The sequence below is a fragment of the Ciconia boyciana genome, chromosome 2 (assembly GCF_034638445.1).
Source record: "Ciconia boyciana chromosome 2, ASM3463844v1, whole genome shotgun sequence".
Classification (NCBI taxonomy): domain Eukaryota; kingdom Metazoa; phylum Chordata; class Aves; order Ciconiiformes; family Ciconiidae; genus Ciconia; species Ciconia boyciana.
Window position 1 is genome coordinate 106948986 of NC_132935.1, and position 12616 is coordinate 106961601.

Below are 12616 nucleotides of genomic sequence, written 5' to 3' on the forward strand. Positions count from 1 at the left end.
GAGGAGGGGATGTGGAGAGGGAGGTGCTGGTCTCTCCTCCCTGATACCCACTGCCAGGACGCATGGGAATGGCTCAAAGCTGCGTCAGGGGAAGTGTAGACTTGACACTAGGAAGGATTTCATTACTGAGAGGATGGTCAAACCCTGGAACAGGCTTCCTGGAGAGGTACTCCAGTCCCTGATGCCGCATGCCTGTCAGAGTTTAAGAGGCATTTGGACAATGCCCTTAACAACATGATTTAGCTTTTGGTCAGCCGTGAAGTGATCTGGCAGTAGGACTAGACAATCATTGTAGGTCCTTTCCAACTGAAATATTCTGTTCTATTCTACTTTATTCTAATTCATGCATTACAAAATCACAGTGTGATTCAGGTTGAAAGAACCTCAGGAGGTCATTGGGTCCAACCTGCTGCTCAAAGCAGATTTGGTTAGATCAAGTTGCCCATGGTTGTGTCCAGTCAAGTTTTTAAAACCTCCAAGATTGCAGATTTCACGGCATTTCCAGACGCCTGCTCCAGGGATTGACCCCTGTCCCTGGGCAGCTCTTTTTTCTTATATCTCATCAGAATTTTCCTTGTTGCAACTTGTCTGTTGCTTCTTGTCCTACTACTCTGCATCTCTGAGAAGAGTCTGGCTGCATCTCTGTAATCCCTCCTGTAGGCAGTTGAAGACAGCAGTGGGGGCCCATTTTACCTTCTGTTATTGAGAGTGAGCAAGCCAATTTCCCCCACCTCCTGTCATGTTGGGTACTCCAGTCCCTGACTGTTTTGGTAACACTTTGCTGGATTCAGTCCAATTTTTTGTACTTTGGGACCCCAAACTGGACACTGTGCTCCAGATTTGGCCTCACAAATACTGAATAGAGGGGAGTAATCACTTTTCTTGACCTAGTGGCCACTGTCTTGCTATTATAGTCCAGCATGCAGTTGGACTTTTGCCACAAGGGCAACAACCAAGATCACCATGTCTTCTGCATAGCTGCTTTCTATTCAGCTGCTTTTCTATTCAGTTCTATTCATAGCTGCTTTCTATTCTACCAAGCCTGTACGGTTTCATGGGATTACTCCATGCCAGTGCCATAAATTAAGAAAAAGAGTGTGTCTTACAGATATGATGAAGTGCATGTAATCTTGATTGAATTTAATCTTAATTTAAAATACTTAGTTTTTTCTAGCAGCTGATTATTACGAGACGAGACATACGGAGACAGAAATCTATTGTAGGGTTAAAAGACATGTTAGAAAATACGATCTGAAATTCCAACCTGTAGCTATTAAATCAGAGGATGGTCTGATTTAAAGCATTTTTGTCCCCCTGCCAAGCATGTTACGCACCCTTGCATCACCTGTCTGAGCAGAACCAACTTGTTAAGTTAAGAAAAGCACTGAGGAGGCTGTTGCTATCTGAAATTACACTTACTCAAACCATATCTGGAAGCATTTGCAGACACCAAGGAAAGTCTGTGTTGGGCCTTTTGAAAGATGGGGATTATTTTGTGTCATGGAATGGTTGAGGTTGGAAGGGACCTCTGGAGGTCATCTTATCCACACCTCCCCTCCACTCACTCAGACAGGGCCATCTAGAGCAAGTTGCCCAGGACCATGTCCAGATGGCTTTTGAGTATCTCCAAGGAGGGAGGCTCCACAACCTCCCTTGGCAACTCGTGCCAGTGCTTGGTCACCCTCACAGTAAAAAAGTATTTCCTGATGTTCAGAAGGAACCTCCTGTGTTTCAGTTCATGCCCTGTCACTGGGCACCATGGAGAAGAGCCTGGCTCCATCCTCTGTGTACCCTCCCTTCAGGTATTTATAGACATTGATGATATCCCCCTGAGCCTTCTCTTCTCCAGGCTGAACAGTCCCAGCTCTCTCAGCCTTTCCTCAGTGGAGACATGCTCCAGTCCCTTAATCATCTTTGTGGCCCTTCAGTGGACTGTCTCCAGTGTGTCCATGTCTCTCTTGTACTGGAGAGCCCAAACTGGACACAGTACTCCAGGTGTGGCCTCATCAGTGCTGGGTAGAAAAGAAGGATCACCTCCTTCGACCTGCTGGCACTACTTTGCCTAATGCAGCCCAGGATGCTGGTAGCCTCCTCTGCTGCAAGGGCACATTGCTGGCACATGTTCAACTTGGTGTCCCCCAGGACCCCTAGGTCCTTTTCTGCCAAGCTGCTTTCCAGCTGCGTGGTCCCCAGCGTATAGTGATGTGTGTGGCTGTTCCTCACCAGGTGCAGGACTTTGCACTTCTCCTTGCTGAACTTCCTGAGGTTTCTGTCAGCCCATTTCCCCAGCCTGTCAAGGTCATGATGGATGCCAGCATGACCCTCTGGCCTACCAGCCACTCCTCCCAGTTTTGTGTCATCAGCCAATTTGCTGAGGGTACCCTCTGCCACATCATCCAGGTCATTGATTAAGATGTTAAACAGAACTGGACCCAGTATTGACCCCTAGGGTACATGACTAGTTAATGGCCTCCAACTAGACTTGGTGCCTTGATCAGCACCTCTGGGCCAAGCCATTCAGCCAGTTTTCAGTCCACCTCACTGCCTGCTCTATGAATCTATACAGTAATGTTAGCTGGTTTATAAATTCTGGATTCTCTTGATAGTTACAGGTAGGGATTTCTTCCACCCATACTTCAAGATGAGTTGGTTTGATGCATCATAGGAGGCCTTACAACTTCCGTTGGCTGTACAAGGATATGTTCAGTCATTTTTAAGTGACGTGGATTTTTTCTAAACTCTTTTAAACCTAAGCCAGCAGTTATAAAATGTGCGATCACTTTAGCTGTATAGCCACTATGGACGTTTTGAGGCTAGCATCTGAAAACTAGTACAAGTTTTGATTTTACAACTCTCATCTGTGACTATTTTTTGTATGCTGTGTCAATATATGTAGCCACAGCTAAATGTTATTTGGTGACCAAGTTGATGGAGTTTCTACAGAGACATGTTACAATTGAATAAACTGGATTATGGAACAGAATGTGCAAACCTTACATCTTCATGGGACCTTTTAATATTTTGGGTGGTTTGGTGTTGGTTTTTTGTGGTTTTGTTTGTTTGGTGGGTTGTTTTTGTTTTGTGTAGCATAGTATTCTTAGGCTAGTGTAACTAAAAAAGGCAGAATTCATACTGAAATCTCACTGCAGCTTAGTAGGGGCTTTTAATCAAGTGGGATGCTGAAGGCCAGGACGCTTCACATCACTTTTCATACTCTGTTAGTATTTTGTTTATATTTCATATTTTGACAAGCTTTTTTAATCAGTATGCATGCACCTCAGTATATGTAATGAATGAGGATATGCATTCTGCAGAGAGGCTGGGAGAATGTAGGTCCTGGTGGTGGTTTCTGCAGCATATGGAAATGGAAGTTCCTGAGCATGTTGTGCAGAGATAGCTCCTGATGCTCTGATACCCACTGAACGGGCTTTGACACTGTGAAGAGACTTGATGGAAAGCGGAGATCATAATTGTGGCTTCTAAAAACGCAGAGAGACTTTGGATAAGTTTCTTGTTTCACTTGTGGAGTGGAGGACATGCATAGATCACTGATTGCACAGAAGTTCCTCTTAGTCACCATTTACATGACTGTGACCTGTTTCTTCTTTCCTTGTAATAGACAATACATCAGTGAATTTCCATCCAAAGACAATTTTTGTGAAGGATCAGATGAATGTTATTTCTAGTGCTGAATAATTTTTCTGGTTGACAAGGGAAGTTACCAGAAAAAAGTGATGTTAAACAATTTGGAGAAATGTTGACAAGGGAAGTTACCAGAAAAAAAAATTACGTTAAACAATTTGGAGAAATGTAATACAATGTGATTATTTATTCTTAGACCACTTCAGAGGCTTTAAATTTCTTAGAAAAAATAACCCTGTTTTTTAGGATTGATCTAAAACTTGTTGAAATTATCATTTGCTTCAGTTGGCTTTGGTGGAGCTCATACTCCAAAAGAGTAAGGGTTTTTGTTTTAGGATTGGTAGCAACAATGGGCATTCCAGTGACCTTTCAAATAGCTGCAAAGTCATGTATAAATTTTTGTTGAAATGGAGACTGTTTGGATTGTTATCTTTCAGTAACTGAATCCAAGATAACCGCTTTAAAACAAAGGAGTTGTCTGAGCTTCTGAAATGTACGGTTCAGGTCGTGTTTTTTTCACATCCGTATTATTTCATGTTGTGAAGCTCAGTGTCTTCAATCCTGTTAGAAGACTGACTTTCTGAAATTACAACTACATTTTAGCCCTCTGAAGGTGGGATGACCTGAAGTTATGAACCTGTGAGATTAAGGTACTGGTGAACCCTGTCTAAATGGATTAGATAAAACAAAATCAGGTACTGTTGGAACAATTCATATTTTAAAAATATTTTTGACTAATACTGTCTTTTGAGTATTATTATAATTTTGACTATATTGTGGTATTTCTGTTGTGAAGAGTGACTTCTGGTTGTGCAATGTATAGGGTAAGTGGTGCTAAAGAAGAAGTTAAAAGAGATAGAAATTTGGGAAAAGTGGGGACCCAACACATCTTTGTTTTCTTGAGACTATAAATTTAAAGACATTTGACTAGTTGAGTGGCCACTACAGTTATCTAAACTGTAAAAACTTGGTTTGTGATGATTTTGTTTGTGATGGAACAGGAGTATTAAGGGAGTGTCCTGCTTTTTTTTTTTTTTTTCCTCTTAATGTGAACTGATTATTCATTCCGCAGGGACAGCCATAAAAAAGATTTTTAGCACTTACTGTAAGGTTCCTGCAACCACCTTTTCCACTTTACATCCTCCTTAGCCCCCATGCCTTTTAGGATATAAGGATAAACACAAAGTTAATTTAACCTTTTGGAATTTCAAAATAGTGTAATGGTATTTGTCTTCTGAAATTTATAGATTATTTTGAAATACCACTTAGATGCATTTCTTAACCAGAAAATCACAGAGTTTTGTAAATATAAACTGAGTCCTTGTAAATAAATCCTTAATCTCGTTTACAGAGGTCTGTATATAGTCCTAGTCCCTCATTGGACCTATACTTGAAGATGGTCACCTGACTAATGGGATGAAGAAAAAGCAGGGGCATTAAATGCTTTTTTTGCCTCAGTCTTTGATAATACTGACAGACCTTGGGCTGCCCGGTCCCCTGAGTTGGAGGACCACGAATGTGGGAACAGTGACTTTCCATTTGTGGACATGGAAACTGTAAGGCGCCAGCTATATCAGCTGAATGTTCCTAAGTCCATGGGGCCTGATGGGATTAATCCCAGAGTACTGAAGGAGCTAACGGATGTTATGGCAGGACCCCTCTCAATCATCTACCAAAGGTCTTGGGAGTCTGGGGAGGTCCCCGCTGACTGGAAGCTAGCCAATGCTATTCCAGTTTGCAAGAAGGGTGTGAGGGAAGACCTGGGAGCTACAGACCTGTTAGCCTAACCTCTGTCTCTGGAAAAATTTTGGAGAAAATCATACTGGGTGCTATTGAAAGGCATTTAAAGAATAAGCATCAGGCACAGTCAACATGGGCTCACAAAGGGAGAGTCCTGTATGACTAATTTGATATCCTTCTATGATGATGTGACCCGCCTAGTGGATGAAGGGAAGGCAGTGGATGTAGTTTTTCTGGATTTTAGTAAGGCTTTTGATACTGTCCCTCCCAGCATCCTTCTGGACAAGTTGTCCAGCTGTGGGATGAGTGGGTTCATGGTGCGCTGGGTGAAGAACTGGCTGAAGGGCAGAGCTCAAAGGGTTGTAGTGAATGGGGCTACATCTGGCTGGCAACCGGTCACCAGCGGTGTTCCTCAGGGTTCAATTCTAGGGCCGGTTCTGTTCAGTATATTTATCAATGATCTGGATGCAGGAGTTGAATGCACCATTAGCAAGTTTGCTGATGATACCAAACTGGGAGGTGCTGTTGAATCCCTTGAGGGACAAGATGTCTTGCAGAGGGACCTAGATAGATTGGAGCATTGGGCAATGATTAATGGGATGAAATTTAACAAGCCCAAATGCTGGATTCTGCACCTGGGAGTAATGCTGGGCACAAGTCTAAATTGTGTGAGGAGCGGCTGGAGAGCAGCCCTGCAGAAAGGGGTCTGGGTGTGCTGGTCGACAGGAGGCTCAATAGGAGTCAGCAGTGTGCCCTGGCAGCCAAGAAGGCAAACCGCATCCTGGGGTGCATCAAGCACAGTATAACCAGCTGGTCAAAAGAGGTGATTATCCCACTGTATTCGGCATTGGTGCAGCCTCACCTTGAGTATTGTGTGTAGTTCTGGGCCCCACAACTTAAGAAGGATGTTAAGGTCCCTGAATGTGTGCAGAGGAGGGTAACAAAACTGGTGAAAGGGCTGGAAGGCATGTCCTATGAGGAGTGGCCGAGGACTCTGGGTTTGTCTAGTTTGGAGAGAAGGAGGCTGAGGGGCGACCTCACTGCAGCTTCCTGAGGAGGGGATGTGGAGAGGGAGGTGCTGGTCTCTCCTCCCTGATACCCACTGCCAGGACGCATGGGAATGGCTCAAAGCTGCGTCAGGGGAAGTGTAGACTTGACACTAGGAAGGATTTCATTACTGAGAGGATGGTCAAACCCTGGAACAGGCTTCCTGGAGAGCTGATCAATGCCCCATGCCTGTCAGAGTTTAAGAGGCATTTGGACAATGAATGCCCTTAACAACATGATATAGCTTTTGGTCAGCCGTGAAGTGATCTGGCAGTAGGACTAGATGATCATTATAGGCCCTTCCAACTGAAATATTCTGTTTTGTTCTGTTCTATTCTATTCTATTCTGATTCCTTAATCAGAGGAATCTGATTAAGGAGAGCAAATTATTATTATTTTGATAATTTGAAGTACATTATGGAGCCTGGAGGTTATTCAAGGGATAAATAACTGCTAAATATGCTTTTTACTTATTTGTAATGGTAACCAGGATAACATACAGATCTAGAGACTCTAAAGCATTTTAATCCTGTTGTGATTCAATGTATCATAATATTTCCCCCCGCCTCAAACCAGTTTGAATAAGTTTTTTTTATAGAGTTTATGTTAGTCTTTTTGCTTTTCAACAAAAGCAATGTATTACAGAAAAAACCTCTACCAAGAAAAACAATGCAGAGGAATAGAAGGGTAGTTGAGTGGCCTGAAGTAATATTCAGATCTTTAAAGGTGACCGCACCTCTTCATGCACAAAGTTATAATGTGATTTAGAGCCCCTTACAGAGGAGTAAACAAGATGCTGAAACTTTCATATTTCTTATGAACTTTGGTTTATAATTACCTGTTGTAAGGGGTTTCCAGTTTGACTGTAATTTGCACAGTTGGCTGTGATACAAACTAGGTAGAAGTTGAGGGAGGGTCTTCGATGGACTATGCTGGGTTTTGGAAAAGACTGATAATTCTATTTTACAAATGATGGGCAGAAGGGCTGTTGGTCCAGCTTGTTTTTCCACCTCCACAAGAAAAGTTCTTCCCAGAGAGTCCTACCTCTTCCCAGAGAGTCCTACCGCCGTCCTTGCCGCACTGTCACATAAAGCCGGTTTTGAGGCTAGCCTACAAGCCCTGTGAAACAAGTGGAAACATGTAAGCATCATCTTACTAGTTGTTGTGGTAAGTGAAAGTAAATGTGGACCTTTTTAATGGTGTGCCTCATGCACTCAGTGAATACAAACGTGTATAACACATGAAGAGTTAACAGTTTTTGAAGTTCAGCCGGGACAACTGCTAATATACAAGATAGAGCACTGTTGTTGACATGCCACTGCAGACAAGATTTTTGGCTTAGTGTTGTTTTCTTTCTGGTAGTTATAAATACCTCTCAATAGTACTCCAGGAAAGCTAAGCAGCTAAAGAAACCAAAGAAAGATTAACCTTTAACCACTGGCCATGCTTCTGTTAGCTGTAGCATTGGCATGGTGATAACCATCTGACAAGATGAATGCCTGATGCTGTTCTGATGCCAATCTGTTGGAATGTTATTATTTGTTCTTCAGGGAAAACAAAATTATTTTTGTAGTTCACAAGGGAAAAAGAGAGAAATGAAAGTATACAAAATGCTTTCAAAGAAATAAATATATGCTCCTGTGATACTTACGAAGCTCTGCCAAAACTTTAAGCTAAACTACAAGAACAAAAATGAATGATGTGACTTCTAGGAAGTCTTGGCTCCTGACACTTTACACTGTAAAAGACATCTTTTAAATTAATAACTCTAAGCATCTGTTACATTAAGTGAGGCAGCTCTGAAGTACATTCATGAAACTAATAAACTAAGTAAAAGTCATTTTTTGCTGACTTCTTCACTTAATTTTCATCTTAGATTCAAGTTATTTGCATTAAGCTTTATTGCAATGTATCATCTCAACTTCTTCCCTCTGTTGTCCAACATCTGCTGGGAATTTGATATGTAAAGCACTTCCAGTCTATTTCAAGAGAATGTCCAGTTTCCCTGAGATATCTGTTTGCAGCTTTCTGAGGATTATATTAACTTTGTAGAAATTACAAGCTTCACGAGTGTATGAACACTAATAACACGAGTGTATGAATATCATTGATGATGAAGCCTTCTCATTAGCGTGACAAATCTGCATTAAATTTTAAGGTCTGTTTCGACCCATCCAAAAGGTAGATGTTCTCTCTCATAAAGGAGTCTACGTGGCTGTGTTAAGTAGGAGAGGCACATTCAGAAAGAAACTGCCTGTACCTTAATAACCTCATTACAAATGGAGTGAAACTCTGATGTGCTGTTCCTGGCTCCCATTGCCTCCTATGGAGGAGTGGTGGGACTGGGAGTGCCTGGTCTCAGATGGTCTCTTCGAAGGCTGAGATTCTGCACAGTGATTCCCACTCATTTTTCTTTACAGAAATTACAAATAAAAAAGGAATTCCAATGCAAAAAGTCGGTAAATTCTGGAGTACTATGAACCCTGTCTACGTTCCTAAGTGCCTTCAATGTCAGTAGAAATCTTCATGACTTTTTAGCATCACTTAAGAAGTTTGGAAGAGATTTGTGATTTCATGTCCTTTTCTTTTCTAGCTTCGAAGATCATGTTTGATGCATCTAGTTTGCTCACAGTGTCTTTAGAAGATACTCTTTCCACCTGAAAGACCACATATAAAGTCAGGAAAAAAGGGTTAAATAATTGTTGAAAATACAGGTGCTTAAAAACTATTTTAGTTTTCAAAATTGTACCATAAAAACAGAATCTTAGCTGTGTCTTTTCCAAGATGTGCTAGGTATATTTATATTGACTCAATAAAATAAATAACTGGCTAAATTTGGACCCTGAAATTTAACCATATTGGTGGAATTTTCATAAGTGACTAGCAGGGTTTTATTTATTTATTGGCTTTAGTAGTAGTTACTATCACACTGGCTTTGATGGTAGCAGACCTGGATTTTTGAAAGTGTCTAATTCTGTAGTTTTACAAGAGATTTATTAATATTTTTAGGATAAGCCACTACTTGCCAGCAAGTTATTCAGGTTGATACATATGTATGTCAATGCAGAATCACTTAAGTGCCATGGATTTTAGTCTGAAATCCCTGTCTATATTTTCATCTTGAATAAAAACTGTTCTCCTATACAGAAACCTATTTGTGCATGATGCTCTATAATTGTGCTATATAATCAAGGTGAAATGTCTGTAATACAGGCACACCAGATTTTACACCTTGGCTTCTGTCAGCTACATCCAATTAGGAAATGGATGTGTGTGGAAAGTGTACACTCTTGTCTTTCTCTACCGAAGTGGCTGGTTCTGCCCTCCTGCTGGTTTAGATGAAGGGCTTTGGACTCCTACTGTTATGGCTCTATGATCAGGGTGTGTAGGAGATGTGCTTAATCAACACATACTTACAGTTGTAAATGATTGTAAGAGTTTTAAATGACACCAAGCAATGAAAATAAGTTCTTTCAGAAATCCTCAGCTCTTTTAAGAGAAATAGCTAATTCTCAAAGATCTTTTTGCATATATAGACAATAAAAACTCTCAGAGGAGTACCTGAAAAGTTGCTACGCATATGGTTATTTTTGTACTGTCCTGTGACTACACAATAAGGACTGTGGGATCCTTATTGTTGACTTATTCTTACCAAGAAGGGTGGAAAAAGAAATTGCTGCAGGAATATTCTGAAAGTGCCTGTTGGTGGGAGTGGATGACTAAGTATAAAGTCCTGCTAATCATAAAGCTGTATCTAATGACACTCTCTTAATAGTGACTTTGGAAGCAAATACTGCTTTATGCCCTTGAATATCCTGGATTGTTCTGGTGGCTCAGCTTACTCTTGTGCTCTTTTCCTCAGACTCCAAAAGGTTACAGCTCCTGTGCATATCTAATACCTAACTTTTGTGATTAAGTGTGATTGCCATGTGTGTCACAAAAGGTGTACAGTGAGCTGGGGTTTATAAGGGCCAGGGTCTGTGTTAGCTAAAAAGAAGCTGTTTTTTCGGGGAAAATGCAGTCCTGGAAAGCAGCAATCGTTTTGCTGCCGAGAGCTGCTGTGCGTTAGGGATGGAAAGAGACGTTTCCCATTTGGCTGCCCGTAGCGGCCCCTGCTGGCAGGCTCTACCGGAGGCACCGGGGGTAACCTCTTCCAAAAATATACTGCTTCACTCCTCTCGAACCTCAGGTGTACTGCAACTATGTTCCAACTTGCGTCAGCAAGGCTAACTACAAGTGACTTTTATTCCCCCACCTGTGTGGTTTTGTAAAGCAGTTATGAAACCAGTTATTTCATGAGCATTCTTGAACAGAATCACTGAAGGCACAATAGTGAAGTTTGTTTTAACAGCTCTAACTGAAAAAAAAATTAGTTTATTAATCAGTTTACTTATTTGTTTTCAGCAACAGGTATGCAAGATGATGATGCAACAGGGGGAAGGATCAGAAAGTTAAGTGTTGGGCAGTATGACAACGATGTCCCTGGGCAGCCATCGTATAATAGGGGTGAATGGATGAAGTCTCCTGCTGCTGACCAGGCTGTAAATCCAGGATCACCGATTCCTGTAGAGGAGACCAAGGAGGTAAACAATGAAGAATTTTCAAGAAATATTTATTGAAGCGAATGGCCAATAGGGAGTCCCATGTTCATGTTCAGTGTCCAGAATCAATGTGAAGCAATTGGGCACTTGCATCGTGGCAATAAGAAGAACAAATTACTGTGGTTATCTCAGAAATGCAATTCAGTGTTTAAGGATGTCCTGCTCTTGTCCTCTCTGTGTGTTTGCATGTTTTCAGTGTTCCAGGATCTCTCTGCTGGAACAGTGGACTAGATTATATGGAGCCTTCTGTAATCTGATGAAAAATGCCCCACTGTGTTGTAGGGGTAAGTGGGAACTTTCACACTGTAATTTTGCTTTTTTGTGCCCTTTCTAGATGGCTGTTGCACGTTACCAAGACGAAATAGACGGGGGAATCTTCTCCCCAACAAAAAATGGAAATGAAGCTGTCCCATCCACACCAGCTTTTCCCCTGTTACCAGAGACATCATATGGTAAGGAAATGTCTGTCTCATTTTATTTATTTATTTTAATAGCACCATTAACATTTTAGCTGTTACTGAAGAGGAATTGTACTTTCCCTTCTCTCCTAGTGAAAACACCTCCACTATACCATCAGCGGATTCCCTTCAGCCAAAAGGTCAGCAGCCCATCTGAGCTGTACAGAACCAGTCCTGGTAAGATACCCCTATTTAAATAATTTGAAACTGAACTGTGTATGAAGGCAACTAACACAATGGTGGTTATTCCTTTATAAATAGGAATAGACATGTGCAAGTTGGAGAAATTCCTTTATAAATAGGAATAGACATGTGCAAGTTGGAGAAATAGAATTTAGCAGTACTATTTTGATCATATCAAAAAGAAGTAAACAATGAAGAATTATCCAAGAAAGATTTAATACCGTTAATTGCCAACAGGGAGTCCCATGTTCATGTTCAGTGTCCAAAATCAGTGTGGAGCAATTAGGCAGTTGCGTCATGGCAATAACAGGAAATGCAATTCAGTGTTTGAGGCTATCCTGCTCTTGTTCTCTGTATGTGTTTGTGTGGTTTCAATGTTCCATGATCTCTCTGCTGATATTTGATAATATCAAAACAGTACTGTCAGGAGACTTGAGTTCCTTGTGATTTTTAGTAGGTTTTGTCTCCATCTGAGGAAAGAGGGGTGATATCCATGTTGCCATCTTGCCAGGCAGGTGAAGCTGACAATAGAGCTTGACAAATAGTAGCTATGCTTAAGTCAAGGAGATCCTTAATCAAAGGAGTGAATGTTCTGGAGGGTTTTTTGCCACAATACAGTTTGTAAATGTGCAAGCATGGAAAAGTAGTTGTTAATAGATGATTACATGGTTAATGATTTAATGTGATGTAGCTATGAATTTTATTAATAAAGGATTCTTCTTTGAGGCCTTAACTCTTTGCTGCTAAAAATATTGTCATGGTTTAACCCCAGCCGGCAACTAAGCACCACACAGCCGCTCGCTCACTCCCCCCTGGTGGGATGGGGGAGAGAATTAGAAGAGTAAAAGTGAGAAAACTCCTGGGTTGAGATAAAGACAATTTAATAGGTAAAGCAAAAGCTGTGCAAGCAAGCAAAGCAAAACAAGGAATTTATTTGCTACTTGC

General features: G+C 41.3%; 1 protein-coding gene across 14 annotated transcripts in view; it reads left to right on the forward strand.

The window, feature by feature from the left end:
* The window catches only part of TNS3 (tensin 3), a 249233-nt gene that overhangs the window by 180610 nt on the left and 56007 nt on the right, over positions 1-12616 (forward strand). For all 14 annotated transcript variants that reach the window (XM_072853455.1, XM_072853458.1, XM_072853450.1 and 11 more), the window contains 3 exons: positions 10834-11012; positions 11365-11482; positions 11582-11665. In XM_072853455.1, coding sequence (XP_072709556.1) covers positions 10834-11012; positions 11365-11482; positions 11582-11665 — 381 coding nt within the window. The remainder of the gene's footprint in view (positions 1-10833; positions 11013-11364; positions 11483-11581; positions 11666-12616) is intronic.